The sequence below is a fragment of the Ammodytes marinus genome, assembly GCF_949987685.1.
Source record: "Ammodytes marinus genome assembly, chromosome: 14".
In the NCBI taxonomy this organism is placed as follows: Eukaryota; Metazoa; Chordata; class Actinopteri; order Uranoscopiformes; family Ammodytidae; genus Ammodytes; species Ammodytes marinus.
Genome location: NC_137218.1, coordinates 25,621,303 through 25,637,737, shown reverse-complemented (window position 1 = coordinate 25,637,737; position 16,435 = coordinate 25,621,303). Strand labels below are relative to the sequence as shown.

The following is a 16,435-nucleotide window of genomic DNA, read 5'->3' as shown; positions in this document are numbered from 1 at the left end:
TTATTTCTATAACATCATTTCCCTCACTTGATTCTTTTTTCTCATTTGATTTATTAACACAATTTCTTATTAGTAAAAAGTACAACTGAATAAGTTATTCTGTAACCCTTAATTTGACTATTAATTATGTAATTAACAAGAATTAAATTCCAAATAAACCAAACAACACAAAATTACCGCTAGAGGGGGACAATTGACCTTTGGTCCAGCTGCTGCCAGTAGCCTACAACAGTAGTACGCAGCTACGGAAGCCTATGAACTTTCGCAACTTGCAAGCGTAGCTGTGTGTGAAAATGGCCAGTTGGGGAAGGGTCGCCGCTGTCTTCAGGAATGCTCTGAGGAGCTCTCGGTCTCTCCAAAGTTTAGCGCCGCGTCGTGCTGTCGGCTCTGGGGTTTTGGGCTCTGTTGTCGGAACCGGTCTTATCTGTTATTACTATCATGCTAACAACAGGACTCTGCCATTTGCCGTTCTCGCGGAAGAAGAAAAAGTGAGTACTGAGTAGCCATAACACCGAGCTGCTGAAAGTTTCTATCGTCCAAAACCGACCGCAAAGCACATATAAATGGATGTACTGAAGCGTCACATGTTGTTAAATGTTAGGCTAAGTAATAGCGACGTATGTAGCTATCTTAATGTTTACACAAAGGGCGTAAATATTCAGCCAAGAGTTCGGTATGATATGGCATCAGCATTAACGTACGCCCCCCCAGCTGTCACTCACCGACACACGCACACACACGCATCGAAGGAGGGTCGTCTTGAAAGAAAATCCAAATTGGAAAACTGATAGGCCCCCTTTTTTATTTTATTTTATCCTAATTAAGTTCATGCTTCTATTCTGTCTCTAGTGAAATGTAATTACTGGTATGGTGTTACAGTAGTAAGTGTCTATGTTGGTTAATGACTATTTAGTTGGATGCTGCATGCCTGTTGTAGCATATAAATGTATTTCTTTATTTATATTTTCTATACCAATATATTGGGGGAAACATTTTGAGCATAGTTTTATTATTATAAATACAGCCTTGTCTTACAGTGATATTAATGTGATGTTTCAGGCAGCCGAAGCTGTTGTGCCCCAGCAGCGTTCTGCGAGGAAGGTCCGTTTCATCCAGTTTGCCTCGATGGTGTATGAAGACGAGCCCTACATGACCCCCAGGGACTTCCTCTTCTCTGTCATGCTGGAGAATGTGGACCGTAAGCTGCACACTCATGTCCACTCAGTTTATAGGCTCCATCTACCGACAGTGTCAGGCTAAGCAAGTGACTCTACAGGTTTCTGGGTGACAAATGAAAGGAAAAGCTGAATAAAAACAAGTGAAAACAACAAACAAACAGAAAAAACAGAAAACATTTATATTCTTCCCTACAGGTTCTTATGAGGTCTCTTTCAATGATTTGATGAGTATGAAAAATATGTCAACCATGTATTTTGCCCAATATATCTCAACTCAGCTGCATGGCTGTGCTGGTAGTTGCAGTTCGTGTCCATTAAATATTACCAAGTTCATAAAACTCTTGTATGTTTTTTACATGATTTATATAGACCTATGATTGGAGCATTTTGAACAAAATAGCTTTTAAAATTCAGGTAGCCATTATGTCCACTGATACCTGATTTATCCCTAACCACCGCTAAGCGGTTAGAGTTCAATTAGTTAATTCTTTATAAGGTAATTATTTAAAAAAACAGTATCAATTGAATGTGTTGCACATCGTTTTGAGTGAAGCACAGTGGATGGATAAAGAATGCTGCAGACATTCAGATGGGTAAAACCAGTCTGCGTTAATAATGCATTCATAATATGTATTTGTTTGTTCTCAGTGTGTTGTGGTCTTGTCTTGTTTCTTCTCATGTAGGAAAGCTGCATAAGAAAAATTTAACAACCGAGGTATGTTTTACAACACCGCACTGTGTCAATAAGTTAGTTTATAATAACTGCACATTCAGTGCATAGTCATCAATCCTGTGTCTTATTCTGTTTCCCATTGGTGTCTTTGCAGGAACTTGACCAAATGTTGGCGGCTGCCTCTAAAGCTCAGGCTGGTAATGAGCTGTTCAGAAGCTTAGGAGACAATGGTAAGTCTTCACACTGGACTGGAGATGTGATGTGCTGTGTCCAGATCATGCATACTCTGCACTGCAGGATATTCCCTTAAGGCTGGAGAATGTTTGATGACAAATCACTTTTTATCAAAATCAATTTATATCTCCTCACAATCTTCTACCTGTCGGTATTGTGTTTTTTGAGGAATATCCTGCCTAGAATGCTTTGAACTTTATCTATTTGATTCATGTCTGTATTCATGTGTGTATTCATATTATGTTGTTTTTTCAAAGTCAGTCAATATATTTGCTGGTTATTTTATCGCCAAAATGTAATCCATATCCCTGTGTCCTGCAGGTTTGATATCCTACACAGAGTATCTATTCCTGCTGACTATCCTGACCAGTAAGTAGATTCCCAGACTGTGAGTGAGATGCTGGGCTGTACCAGGTTTACCCCCTGCTCTTAGTCATATGTGCTGAATGGACTGGCCTATTATTTAGTGATTTCATTTGAAAGGATTTTCTTTTTAAGTTTGGTTGTGTTACTTTTGCATAATTAGTCTGTTAACTTATGGAGATTGTGATCAGGGCTATCACTATAAGGAGTTTGGGTGAGTCGTTGCTGTAGCAGAAGTCAGCTTTGTACTGTTGCAGAGGGGACCAGTAGAAAACGTGTTTTTTCGCCACATATATAAAGCTTAACTCAAAAAGAAATATCCCTAAAATTTTACACTAAATGTAGAATTTTTTTCACTGCTTTAGTTTGCCACCGGACAGCCGATTTTTATTTTTGCTCTTTTTTTTCAAGCATAATTTGGTCATTTATCCCTACGCCAACTCCCATAGCTCTGAGTAGAACAGCTGATTGGCGGAGTGATATGCTGCATCTCACCAGCAAGCGCGAGGTAACAGACTTACTATGCATAAGTACCTCATACAACCCCACTTCAAAAATAAATAAACTATCCCTGTAAGTCTTTGGTTTTTCTTCAGTACGAATATTTCCCTTGGTTCTGTCGAGCTTCGCACACCTGCACACCTCAGCAGAGCTGGATAATTTATCAGCTGTTGACCTGATTTGTGTTTCTATTTCTCAACCCACTTTCCCAGGCTGTTCTGAGAAATGCTACTTTGACCTACTAACCAAGTGTATGTGACTTTTTTCTGAAATACTCAGCTATGGCTTAAATAACATTGCATTGCTTTTGCAGAGCCAGGCACAGGATTTCACATAGCTTTCAAAATGCTTGATGTTGACGGCAATGAGCAGGTGGACAAAAAGGAATTTCTCAAGGTAAGACCTCTGATGTAGCAAGTTTTTTTTTTTTAATATTGTATTAACCACTTTTATCAAGGGAGGACACATTGTACGGAGATAATTGTGATTCTGTTTGTTAAAATGTGTACTAAATTAACATAACTGCCACCTTTAATGCTGCCTCAAGCACTGATGCCAGCGCAGTTGTAAGTATGGACCATGGCACCGTGTGAAGGTGAGGGAGAGCTGCACTGCTAGCTACCTTAGTCTTTTTTTCATTTGAAATGTGTTTGCATCTCTGAGTCTGCCTCTCATTTTAGTCCAATGATTTGGCGTCACTTGACATATTTGTGTCTGTTCCAACCAGACATGTCCTGTGTGTGCTAACAGGAGGGGACCTTAGTGTGTTCACTTTAAATCAGGCCTAAGCTAGGAGACTGCATGTTGGCCTGCTAAGCATTCAATAAAAGAGTAGAAGTGCATGGAACATCATCTGCTCCAGTGTCTGTTGTGTGTGTGATTGAGTTGAAGGTCGAATCACTTTGACCAGTGTTCATTTCCGTGATAGGTCAGAGCAGAAGGATAGTTGTTTAAATTGTGAAATTCCCTAAAAACTGAATGCAGGAAATCATTTAGTTTCTGTTTTTTTTAATTGTTCTTCTCTTTCTTTTTTGCTTCTGAAGCTGAAGAAAATCATTGGAAAAAGTAAACGGAGAGTTCAGACAGACAGCACAGAGGTGGGTGTTTACATTTCCTTTAAAGGACAGCTCAGCATGCCTTTGGCCTCTTTTTAACATCACTAACAGTAGTAGTTGTAGTAGCAACTATTCACCACATTGTTTTAAATTCCCCTGGATGTTTACAGAGACCAGCTGAAGAAGGAGACAGTGTGAACACAACCCTGCAGGCTTACTTCTTTGGGAAGAAAGGAGAAAACAAGTTGCAGTTTCAGGAGTTCCGCAGGTAACACGTCACACACAGACACATCTGCTGCCTCCACTGATCACATAGGGCCTGTATCCATCTACATTTGGGTAATGTAAAAAACATGTAGTTTGACTTTTAGTTTTTGTCAGACTTATTAGGGACAGCTCTGTGGTCAGTTGTCGCAATTTAAGAATAATGCATTATTTGATATGTATTTCCTAAATTATGGAGGAATAGAAAAGTATTACAGATAGTAAGTAACATGTCAGATAAAATATGCTGAAGGTTTAAGAGAGTTTACATTTTCTTAAGGAGATAACAAAGAGAGATACAGTATGCCCTTACTATTAAATGTCTTTTTAACTATCCTTGGCTAGGTGCTTGTGTGCCAGAAGAAAGCCTTAGTGCTTCCTCTTTTCATATATATATATATATATATATATATATTAGAGGTGGGCATAGATTAATTTTTTTAATCTAGATTAATCTCATTGAATTTTGGAATTAATCTAGATTAATCTAGATTAAAATGGCTCATTTGAATTCATTCATAATATGTGTGTGCTCCCTAAATAATGACTCAAAGTAAGTCTTTGAGAACGTGTTTCTCAAGCCAGGTGGCTTTCATTTCGTCATCAGAACGAGTGTCTAATTATTGCGAACAAATAATATTCTAACAATTTAATCAGATATAAGGCTAAAAATCACAACATTGCACTGTTTTTTGTGCTTAAAAAAACGAAAAAACGAATTTGTTGGGTATAGGCTATAACAGAAAATAAAGCCATTAATTTTGTGCTTCAAGTGAAACATTAAATATTATTTTTACATAAATAATAAAGTCCTTATAAACTTTTCAAGAAGCTGGACTAGAGTGAATATTGGACAGGCTTTATAGGTCCATGGCTCTTACCTGTGGGACAGCGCTTCCCCTAACAGCTGGCTGCAACACCAACCTACACAGTCTATTGTGCGACGGAGAGCTAGTTATCATTAGCATCAGCGTTAGCCGACATCACGGCAACAGCTGAATAATGTAACACATTACACAAGTTACACTACATGAAAACAACGGGCTGTAGACGCTAGAGTTATAATTGCGTGTAGGAAACATTGTTGAGACTGGAATTTCGTACCACAGCGGCCGTTCCATAATACAACACTCCCTTTAGCAATGGCTGAATATAAGACCTCCCTCTGCTGTGTATCTGCGGGAGCGAGTGGCATTAATAACTTAAAAACAGTAAACGTTTAACATGATTACGGGCTTTTAGATGCTTTAATCATATGCCGAATTTATAAACAGACCATATTATTAACAATAAATTAAGTTATGTACATGTCAGAGTTACGTACATGGATACATTCATAAGTAAACATTGAATAGACAGATTTGTGAAGGGGGTTTGGCGCTGAGTGTTACATTAGCGATCCTGCAGCCAGGTGGTGTGTGTCGTGGGCAAGTGATGGAGAGAGAGAGCGGCGGGTGTGTGAGAGAAGCTTCGCTCCTGCAATAAAGGCTCCTCAAGTGTCAACAACGGCCCCGGCTATTATTACCCGTCCAGAGAACACACGGAAGGGGGTTCACCCTGACGGCGAACAGCCATCGGCCCTGGAGGGAACCATCTCCCCTGAGCCGAACAGGAGGTGGAATAAGAGATTAACGGCGATATTTTTTTTATCGCCGATAAGAGTTTTGCGTTAACGCAGCACGTTAACGCCGATAACGGCCCACCACTAATATATATATATATATATATATATACACTCAACAAAAATATAAACGCAACACTTTTGTTTTTGCTCCCATTTTTCATGAGATGGACTTAAAGATCTAAAATTCATTCCAGATACACAATATTACCATTTCTCTCAAACATTGTTCACAAATCTGTCTAAATGTGTGATAGTGAGCACTTCTGCTTTGCTGAGATAATCCATCCCACCTCACAGGTGTGCCACATCAAGATGCTGATCTGACATCATGATTAGTGCACAGGTGTGCCTTAGACTGTCCACAATAAAAGGCCACCCTGAAATGTGCAGTTTTGTCTCATAGCAAAATGCCACAGATGCCACAAGCATTGAGGGAGCGTACAATTGGCATGCTGACAGCAGGAATGTCAACCAGATCTGTTGCTCGTGCATTGAATGTTCATTTCTCCACCATAAGCCGTCTCCAAAGGCGTTTCAGAGAATATGGCAGTACATCCAACCGGCCTCACAACCGCAGACCACGTGTAACCACACCAGCCCAGGACCTCCACATCCAGCAGGTTCACCTCCAAGATCGTCTGAGACCAGCCACTGAGACAGCTGCTGAAACAATTGGTTTGCATAACCAAACAATTTCTGCACAAACTGTCAGAAACCGTCTCAGGGAAGCTCAACTGCATGCTCGTCGTCCTCATCGGGGTCTTGACCTGACTCCAGCTCGTCGCCGTAACAGACTTGAGTGGGCAAATGCTCACATTCGATGGCGTCTGGCACGTTGGAGAGGTGTTCTCTTCACGGATGAATCTCGGTTTACATTGTTCAGGGCAGATGGCAGACAGCGTGTGTGGCGTCGTGTGGGTGAGCGCTTTGCTGATGTCAATGTTGTGGATCGAGTGGCCCGTGGTGGTGGGGTTATGGTATGGGCAGGCATCTGTTATGGACGAAGAACACATGCATTTTATTGATGGCATTTTGAATGCAGAGATACCGTGATGAGATCCTGAGGCCCATTGTTGTGCCATACATCCATGAACATCACCTCACGTTTCAGCAAGATAATGCACGGCCCCATGTTGCAAGGATCTGTACACAATTCTTGGAAGCTGAAAATGTCCCAGTTCTTGCATGGCCAGCATACTCACCGGACATGTCACCCATTGAGCATGTTTGGGATGTGCTTGACCCGCGTATACGACAGCGTGCACCACTTCCCACTAATATCCAGCAACTTCGCACAGCCATTGAAGAGGAGTGGACCAACATTCCACAGGAACTCTATGCGAAGAAGATGTGTTGCACTGCATGAGGCAAATGGTGGTCACACCAGATACTGACTGGTTCTGAGTCCCCAGACCCCCAATAAAGCAAAAAAATTCACATTTCAGAGTGGCCTTTTATTGTGGACAGTCTAAGGCACACCTGTGCACTAATCATGATGTCAGATCAGCATCTTGATGTGGCACACCTGTGAGGTGGGATGGATTATCTCAGCAAAGCAGAAGTGCTCACTATCACACATTTAGACAGATGTGTGAACAATGTTTGAGAGAAATGGTAATATTGTGTATCTGGAATGAATTTTAGATCTTTAAGTCCATCTCATGAAAAATGGGAGCAAAAACAAAACTGTTGCGTTTATATTTTTGTTGAGTGTATATATATATATATTTTTTTTTACCTTTTGTGATTTTAAGGTGGGTTCAGCAATTCTCGAAAGGGTTTGTAATCAAAATCACTTTTTTGACAAAATCAGTGAATGTCTCCTCATGATCCGCAACCTGTCCGTACTGTGTGCACTGAAAAAAATCCAGTACTATTACTAAATAGCCTATGATGTAAACGGGCAGGTTTCTAGCAACGGTGGGCCCACATGTTTACATATCAGTTTACGGAGCCAAGGCTGTGTATTAAGACAAGATTTTTCATGGACGAGATAGTGAGGAGATATTGACTGATTATGACAAAGTGATTTTGACAGCAGGCCTTTCTCCATAATCACTTATCATCCAATTTCTTGACTTTTTTCCTTTTGATTTGAATCCAAATTCGTCTTCATTCTCAGATGAAGTGTGTAGGTGCTTTTGCCACTCTTTGTTTTCAGAGCTTCAGAAGTGTAGTAAACCACTTGTGTTGGTCAGGTTCATGGAGGACCTGCAGGCTGAAGTCCATGAGATGGAGTTCCTGCAGTTCTCCAGAGGGATGGACACCATGCGGAGAGAAGACTTTGCTGAGTGGCTGCTACACTACACCAATGAAGAAGACAACGAAGTCTACTGGGAAAACATGAGGAAGAAGATCCCTGCTGGCCAGGTGAATGGAGCTGCCTCCCACGCTCCTTTAGTGTTGAATCAAACGCTCTTAACTGACAAATGTTCTCTTACAGAGTATCACATTCGACGAGTTCAAGGTGTTCTGTCTCTTCACCAACAATCTGGAGGATTTTGCCTTTTCAATGAAAATGGTCTCAGGAACTCACCGCCCTGTTGGAATGGGTAACAACAACAACCTCTATGGATTACAATCTGAATGGGTCCTTCAAACATTATGTACCTAGATGACAACATTCTTCCTTTCCTCTCACTTCAGCCCAGTTTAAGCGCGCTGTGAAGATCGCCACGGGCCACGACCTGTCTGAGAACGTGCTGGATACTGTGTTTAAACTCTTTGATATGGACGGAGACAACTGTCTGAGCCATAAGGAATTCATTGCTGTGATGAAAGACAGAGTCCTGCGAGGTCTGAGGGTGAGTCCATCCATCTCCACCTTTTCCATTGTGTTTTAGTAGCTGCAAAACCATCCATCTTAAAGGTGAAGTCTCTGTTTCTGGATAATGCTTGTAATCAAATCACTTCTTTTTAGCAGATCGTGAGGAGGTATTTACTGATTTTGACAAAAAGCATTCTCCAGAATGGCTGACACCACCTTCTAAGGGGATAGTGGCATAGGAAGTTTGGGGAAAAATAGGCTCACTTGCTTTCCTGTTGAATTTCATGTAGATGTTAAGCTTGTTACCAGCCAGCAGCTGCTTAGCTTGGCATAAAAACGGGCAACAGTTAGCCTGGCTCTGTCGCAAGGAGAAAAAAATTATCCCCCCAGCACCTCTAACCGTAATGAAAAGTAACAATATACGTGAAGTGTATTTCCCAAAATGCCTTACTATTCCTTGAACAGGTCACTTACTGTAAGTGAAGTCATCAAATTGACTGCTGATTAAGATAAGAGAAAAAAACGTTTAACCGACTTAAGATTGGAGTTTCATTTATAAAATGTCAACATTTATGTATTTTGTATTTTAGAATTACAAACTATTGTATTTGCATGAATACAAAAAAAAAATGAATCTTACTAGTTGAAAACTTGATGTGCTCTTTAGGTGCAGCATCAGAGCGGCTTCTCTGGCTACTGGAAGTGTGTGAAGAGAGAGACGCTGAAGGGAGCTCAGGAGGCCCTTGGGGACACTGGGTCCCCCCTGTGAACCACCACCATGTTCCAGGACAAGGATGATCACTTATACCACTGCTCACCTCGGTATCTTACCATAAGTGTGAACAATATTGTAATGTAAATGTAACCAGTGGTGTGTGCAGGGGGGAAACCGTCCCTGCCCTTTTGGTTTTCAAAGAGCTTAAAGTTGTAGATCAGTATTTTTGAACCGGGGTTGTTTGGGGTACTTACGCATAGTTCGTCTATTACCTTATGGAGATGGCAATCAGTGCAGTCACTTATAAGGAGTTTAAAGGATATGACGCTGTAGCATAAGTCAGCCTTGTACTGTTGCAGACAGAGCCAGGAGAAAACGTTTTGTTTTCCTCCGCATATATAAATGCTAACCTTAAACTTAATTATCTGTTCAATTGTAGGCTAAACTGAGATTTTTCCCACATCTTTAGTTTGCCGGCAGACAGCTGTTTATTTTTTGTATAACTTTGCCAATTAGCCGCTCGACTCTGAGCTACAGCGGATTATTCAAGAGACGCAGGAACACAAAAAGAAATGACTGTCGGATACTAAAGCTGTTAAAAATCTCAATTCGGGAATTAGATACACGAAGAAAACAAGTTTTTCTTGTGGCCCTGTCTACAACAGTACAAAGCTGATTCCTGCTACAGCGAGATCTTCCCATAACTTCTTACAGTGACTGCACTGATCTCCATATCAATAAGATAACATTAACTATGCCTAAGTACCTCATACAACCACAATTTAAAAATACTGAACTATCCCTTTAAATCTTTAATCAAACCAGTTTATTTTACCTGACAGCTAATGGGACTTCAACACTTTCCCTAAGGTCTTACAATGAGCATTTTCCCCTCTGGTTTGACCTTAGGACAACATTTTTACTTTTTTCTACTGTAGGGGCACCAAAGTAACACATGAGAATTTCACTTTTTTTTATCTGAACAGACGCCCTGGTGGAACACTTTGAGTGACTTTGTGTCAGCTCATTTATCTATCCAAAAATAATTTTGGATAGATGTGCTACCCATTTGTTCACATACAGGAAGCACCATGTTTCCTATTTCACCCCGTAGTCTATGCACTCCATTGAATGTAACCACGTGTAAAGAAACCTAGGATTCGCACCACTAATTTGTGTACATGTGTTTACAGATCAACAATGTTTTGTCTGGTATTAGCTAAAGGAGTGTGGGTTTGTTGTGTTTACAATATTTTTGTAATGTTTGGTGCAGTGTGCACCGTTTCTGCTTAATCAAGTCATACATTTTATATTCAGAATGGCTGATCACTAAAATATAATTTAGTACCTTTTTTTAACTTGGGTGGTTGGTTATCTGTGGTTTGAGGGTTCAATGCTAATGCTGTGCATATTGACACCTTTTAAGTGCTTTATGGTCAAAATCAAATAAAGTTTTATAACAATGCCAGTCTCAACAATGTGCTGCACATTTGCGGTTCACAGAATAAAGCAGCTATAACTAAGGGCTATTTTGTAATTTATTGTAGAATTGACCCGTTAAGATCACATGAGTATGTAGGTTAACCATTGAAGATTGTGGTGCTAATTATCTTACCATACATATTATTCCAAAAAGTAAATAGACAAAACAAGCATACGTGTGTGATAAAATGACAAATTAGTGACTGACGCCAAGATTATCAGTGAATACAGCATACACAGCTACAATACAATAAAATTACATTGAGCATGAAGCCATCTTTGGTCTTCTTATCACTATAAACAAATACATAGAAATTTGTATTGTATCAAAAATAGAAATTACATAGCCATATTGAAAGTAAATTCACATTTCTGACATACAATATAAGGAGAGATTACCTAAGAGACATATTGTGGGATTACATTTTTTTTTTTCAATCCTTGGCATTTAAGGACCCAATGGTTTTGCCACATTTTGAACATTCATTTGTTTTTCGGAGAATTGTATGATTCTGTCAAACCCATCTTATCAATATCGCTGTCATTCATCTGTATAGGACTGTATGCAACGTATATAACAAAACACAAATGAAAGACAAAATAGATTGTCGTTCTTAAAAACAAGCATGTGCTTTCTATCCTGGGCTTTTGAAAACGAGGCCTCTGCTGCGCTGGACAAAGGGAGAGAGAGAGAGACTTGGTCGTGATGTAGCAGGCCAGCCTTTACAGGGGAGCCTGGCCCTGACACGCGGACATGTCCCTCTTCTCCATAGTGAGTCTTTACTTGACAGGTGTTTTTGTAGCTGGGGTTCAGAGTTCTTCTGCTCTCAGAGGCACACATGATGAACTGCAGCCAAAGTGGACCTCTGCTTGACATGATAGGGAAGTGCTTTCAAAGTGTTGTATCCACTGTGGAAATAGAAGAAAGGCATGTGTAAGTGTATATAATAAAATCATTTTAGTTTGCCAGCATCATCGTACTAATAGCTAGAACCCCCTAGGTCTGGGATTACAGGGATTTGGGATGGTTTTTTTTTCTGGTATCAGTTTTCAGATTTTGAACTTTCCTGTCTTTATTTTTATTCAGTAATTTGATGTTGCAATGTGTTTTGAACTGACTTGCAGAGGAGATATGACTCAGTGTGTGTTCTACTGCAGCCTGTGTAATGAACTGTAAACAACACAAGGTGGGGAAAGTATTTCTCACAAGCAACTTGACATATACAGTATTTACATGCCGATGAGCTAAAGTTAGAAATGCTTTTTATAGCAAGTAAAATAAAAGATTAGATAATATTTACACTGCTTATTCCTGTCATGTTGCTCTACAGCCATTATGACATTGAGCCTGCCTTATCCAACAGGGTGCTGCCACCAAAAGGCAGTTAGCCTACAGGAGCCTGTGTAGGTCACTTCTATAATAATACTAAGCATTGTGAATACAAATTGAAATTATAGTTAAGATTTTTTAAATCCATAATTTATTCTGTCTCTTTTCACAGTAACTCAGACAAACAAAGTATAGCTATTCTTCTAATAGCAGAATAATCTAACCACACTCGAGTGACTCTGAAGTACGCTTGTTGTAGTTTAAATCATTTGTAAAAATCAGTGAATTTTAAAACTCACGATCCCCTACCTGTCCGCAAAAAAAACTGGTGTTAATATACAGTTTAGGATCTGTAAACAGGCCTGTCGCTAGCTATGGTTGACCACTTTTGTTTACAGAGCCTAGGCTGTGTATTAACACCAGAACTTTTCCAGAGCACACACAGTATAGACATGCAGTAGATGGTCAGATAGTCACCAATTTTTGACAAAATGTGTTTTGACTAAAGTGTTCTCTAGAATCGCTGACTCCACCTTTAAAGCTGATTACAAAGCCCCCTAATAATCCCTCTGAGGACAGCTGCCATCTCACCATTCACCATGACGATAGGATGGAGTCGTCAAGGGTCGCTCTCCTTCTTGACAGTCACGTCTCCGTCCCCGGCCAGGATGGTGGAGATCTCTCCCTGCATGAAGGCCCAGGGCACGGAGGAGCCGGCCAGGGGACAGCGCTCTCCGCTGGGGCAGTACACCTCGCCGCCGCCCCCTTGGCTGCGGATGAACCCTCGGGTGCAGGGGAAGCAGAACTTGTGATGGGGGACGGAGGGACACTGGACAAAGTGCGTGTCCTCCAGGCGCTCTCTGCAGAGGGTGCAGCAGAGCAGAGTGCCCTGGGCGCCACTCGTAGACTCCCCGGTGACACTGGTGTTTGCACTCAGCCCCGACACGCTTAGACCCTGGCCCGCGGACGCCTGGGACACCGAGGTGGAGGCTGTGGACGGGCTGCTGCTGCTGGTGGGACGCCCGGCTGAGGAGGAGTGAGCCGAGGACATGCCAGGACTTTCCCTGGCCATCTGGCTGGAGCTCAGACTGTCTGCCACTCCCATGAGCGCCGAGATGGGCGAGGGCTGGCTGTGTAAACGCGGTGGGCCCTCTTGGGGGGCGGCCATGCCAGGGAGGGGTTCCATGCCCGAGTAAGCGCCTCTGGGCCAGGGTTCTCTGGATGGGTGATCTGGCCTGCTGTCGCTCTCTCCGTTTTCAGAGCCCGGAGAAGGCTTGCGGCGCCGAGCCGTGCCCTTCCCCTGTACGGTGCGTCCAGCGGTAGTTATGATAGGCAGCCCTGCATCGGGCTGAGGCAGGACCTCTGGGATGGGTGGCTCTTTGAACATACGCACGCCATCGTTCAGCAGCTCCGACAGCCCGCGCCAGTCGCCCGTCCCTTGCCTCTTCTCGTACTCCACGTAGCGCAGCCCAGAGTTCACTGCTTTGCCTGCGTCTTTGGCCGAGTCGCGGAACATCTGCCTGACCAGGTCTGGGACTCCTGAGAAGATCATCCCACAGCCGGCTGGATACTCCACAAACACCTTCAACTCAAACTCTGGAGTGGGGCTGGCATCAAAGGCCAGAACGCGACCCATCAGGTTATGGTCTTTCCTGAAACGCACATTAAAGGGCACACAGCTGCTGAGAGCCATCAGTACCTCCCGTACCCCTTTGGGGCGGTTGGGCCAGCCCTCCACCCTGCTGCGAGCCACCTCGTTCAGTTCGGCCATCACCTCATTGTTCCTCCACAGCGCAGGGTCTATGCCCACCAGAGTGGAGGTGCTAGCTCCCACGCCCAGGGATACAGCCTGTCTTCTGCCAGCGTCACCCATTATGGGGCCAGCAGAAACCGCAATAGCTCCTGCCCTGGAGCCTGCTAATTGGCTAAGAAGCCCATGAGGGGCCGGTACTAAACCCTGAGCTATCAATGCATGGGATATGGTGCCATGGAGACTAGTAGGAACTGCCCCAACTATAGCCCGACGAGTGTTTGGGCTCTGCCTGCTGCCCTCTGACAAGGCCACATCTTCAGCTCTGTGCAGGCCATTGGGGAGGCGAGAAGAAGACACCCCATACTCACCCCTCCCCCTCTCTATCCGCTCTCCATGCTGCTGCCGCCCCGCTTCAATGGGCCCGGCCGAGCTGGGCTTCCCCTGCTGTGGACCGGGGGACCTGCCGTCTAAAACCCCGTGCGTGCTCTTAAGTTGCCTGGCGGTCTCAATGAGCAGCTCTATTCTGTCCGCGCCGTCGTAGTTGACACATCCGCGGCACACTGCCTCACTGAACTCCCACAGCATGGCCCAGGGCATCTTCGGCAGATCGCAGAGGTAGCACCATTGCCGTCTGGAGGAAGACTGCGAGGCGGAGGACATGTTGTTTATCAAGGCCCCTCGACCAAACTTTCTTCTTCGGGAGGCCTACACGTTACGCTCTACGGTTTTTTTCAACAACGCTTCAATCCCTAGACAGCACTCGCCAAACGGCGCGCATTTTACGATGGAAATTAAACGAAATCTAAGCCCTAAACGCGACCGTTGACGACGGCATTTAAAAGTTAGCAACGTCTCCTTTTCTCGATTTGTTCGCGTCGGTCTGTGTGGAAGGAAGTAAAATGTCATAAGACACCGGAAACACCTACGCGGCGGAGGCCCCAGTGCGCTCTGGGAGTTGTAGTGATTTTCTTTTCCTCTCGTTCTGTAAATATTGGAGTAGGCCTAGGCCTACTTACGAGCAGAACATGTCAAGGAGTGCAGGTTATGTTTGAAGTGAACATATTTTACTGCCAAAATATGAGAATATAAAAAGCCTATCGGAGCAACTTTCACCAAAAGTAAATGTTACTTTAACAGGTTCCCGTTTGTATGCTTGAACGTTAATTGGGAAGCAGGATATATGGGAGTCATTCTATAATTAGGGGTACATTTCATATCAACCAAAAAGTGAAGAAATCAGTGTGCCATTTTGAAGAAGTGTGCCAAATAATCTAGTTGTTTCCATAATATACCCCTTTATTGTGTTAAATACATTAATTGCCAAGCTTAATCTGTAATTAATTTTTAAATATTTAATTGAAAGTAGGCCTAACCATTTGATTCGTTACTATGTCAACTGTGTTACGGACAAGCATGTGTCATTAAATACATTAATGAACCACTACACATTTGATAAAACGTGTATGAAAGTTTTTGAGTCTATTCACCAGGGGGTTTGAGGTTGTTTGTCTAACTGATTTGAAAATAGGCCTATGAATATTGAGCTAGATAATGAAGATTCTGTGGGAGGCTACTATCAAATATATTTACAACATATACAACCTATTTAATTCTCCCCAAACAGTTACTCGGCTCCTAAGCTTTCAGTTAAATCGTCTTCATCATACGTGATGCCAGTAATTGCGTTACTTTGTAGGCTAGTAGGCCTAACGCGTGACTGGTATCGGACCACTTTTTTCAGTAACGAATAATCTAACACGTTACTATTTCCAAACCAGCAGTCAGATTAAATATACTCATCAAAGTCACTGTACGTTAGGCTATTCGTCATGTCCTTAGTTAAACATTTTCATAACCGCACAAATGGCTGCGAGCTGCGATTTAATGTAAATGTGCGTGTGTGTGTGTGTGTCTCTTTCATTCTCAGATATTAACTGATTTAGTGCATTGATGCTATGAAACGGTGAATACATTTTTACAACGCGATTTAAGTAACAACCGCGATAGTTTTTTTCAACCAAACATGTTGCTTGTATGTAATGACGCCTAGCGACCAGTGTGGTTGTAGTAATGATTGATGGCCACAGGAGGGCGCCTGCACACACGCTCTGAATAGGATTTAACTGATTGAGAACTGTTGGACTGACTCCATAAATGTCTGTGGGTGTAGTACCTCATTGTGGCCACATGAAAGCAGTAAAGAGGCGTCATTATAAAGAGATTTATGTCTTATTGAAACAAGTTCCTCACTGAAAACAGACAATAAACAGTTCTTAAATATCCGGCAAATATACATATAATATAATTTATAAATATAATCTTTAATTGTTCCTTCATAATTTTTTCATAGAGATTAATTAAAGAGAAATTAAAAAGGTATTTTTTTTATTTGTATCACATTTGTCTTGAGCTCTTTTGAGAAAATAGATTGACATGATTTTCTGTGGGTTTACCAGTAGACTATTGGTAGTTATGAACTGTAACAATGACAACAGA

The 16,435-nt window shown here is 42.2% G+C and overlaps 2 protein-coding genes across 2 annotated transcripts; one reads left to right on the top strand and one right to left on the bottom strand.

Moving 5' to 3' along the window:
* Positions 1–267: 267 nt before the first annotated feature.
* micu2 (mitochondrial calcium uptake 2) lies at positions 268–11,828 on the top strand. The gene is made up of 12 exons (XM_080040789.1): positions 268–488; positions 1,060–1,198; positions 1,862–1,893; positions 2,006–2,081; positions 2,407–2,454; positions 3,263–3,345; positions 3,993–4,046; positions 4,175–4,272; positions 8,091–8,262; positions 8,336–8,444; positions 8,539–8,696; positions 9,327–11,828. Exons 1-12 carry the CDS (start codon positions 294–296, stop codon positions 9,426–9,428), a joined length of 1,266 nt encoding a protein of 421 aa, XP_079896915.1. The 5' UTR covers positions 268–293; the 3' UTR covers positions 9,429–11,828.
* On the bottom strand, positions 11,628–14,818 carry LOC307260524 (interferon regulatory factor 2-binding protein 1-like). Its single transcript, XM_080040788.1, has 2 exons — positions 12,778–14,818; positions 11,628–11,765 (listed from the first exon to the last, which is right to left on the bottom strand). The coding sequence occupies exon 1, from the start codon at positions 14,597–14,599 to the stop codon at positions 12,806–12,808; it is 1,794 nt and encodes a 597-aa protein (XP_079896914.1). The 5' UTR covers positions 14,600–14,818; the 3' UTR covers positions 11,628–11,765; positions 12,778–12,805.
* Positions 14,819–16,435: the final 1,617 nt, after the last annotated feature.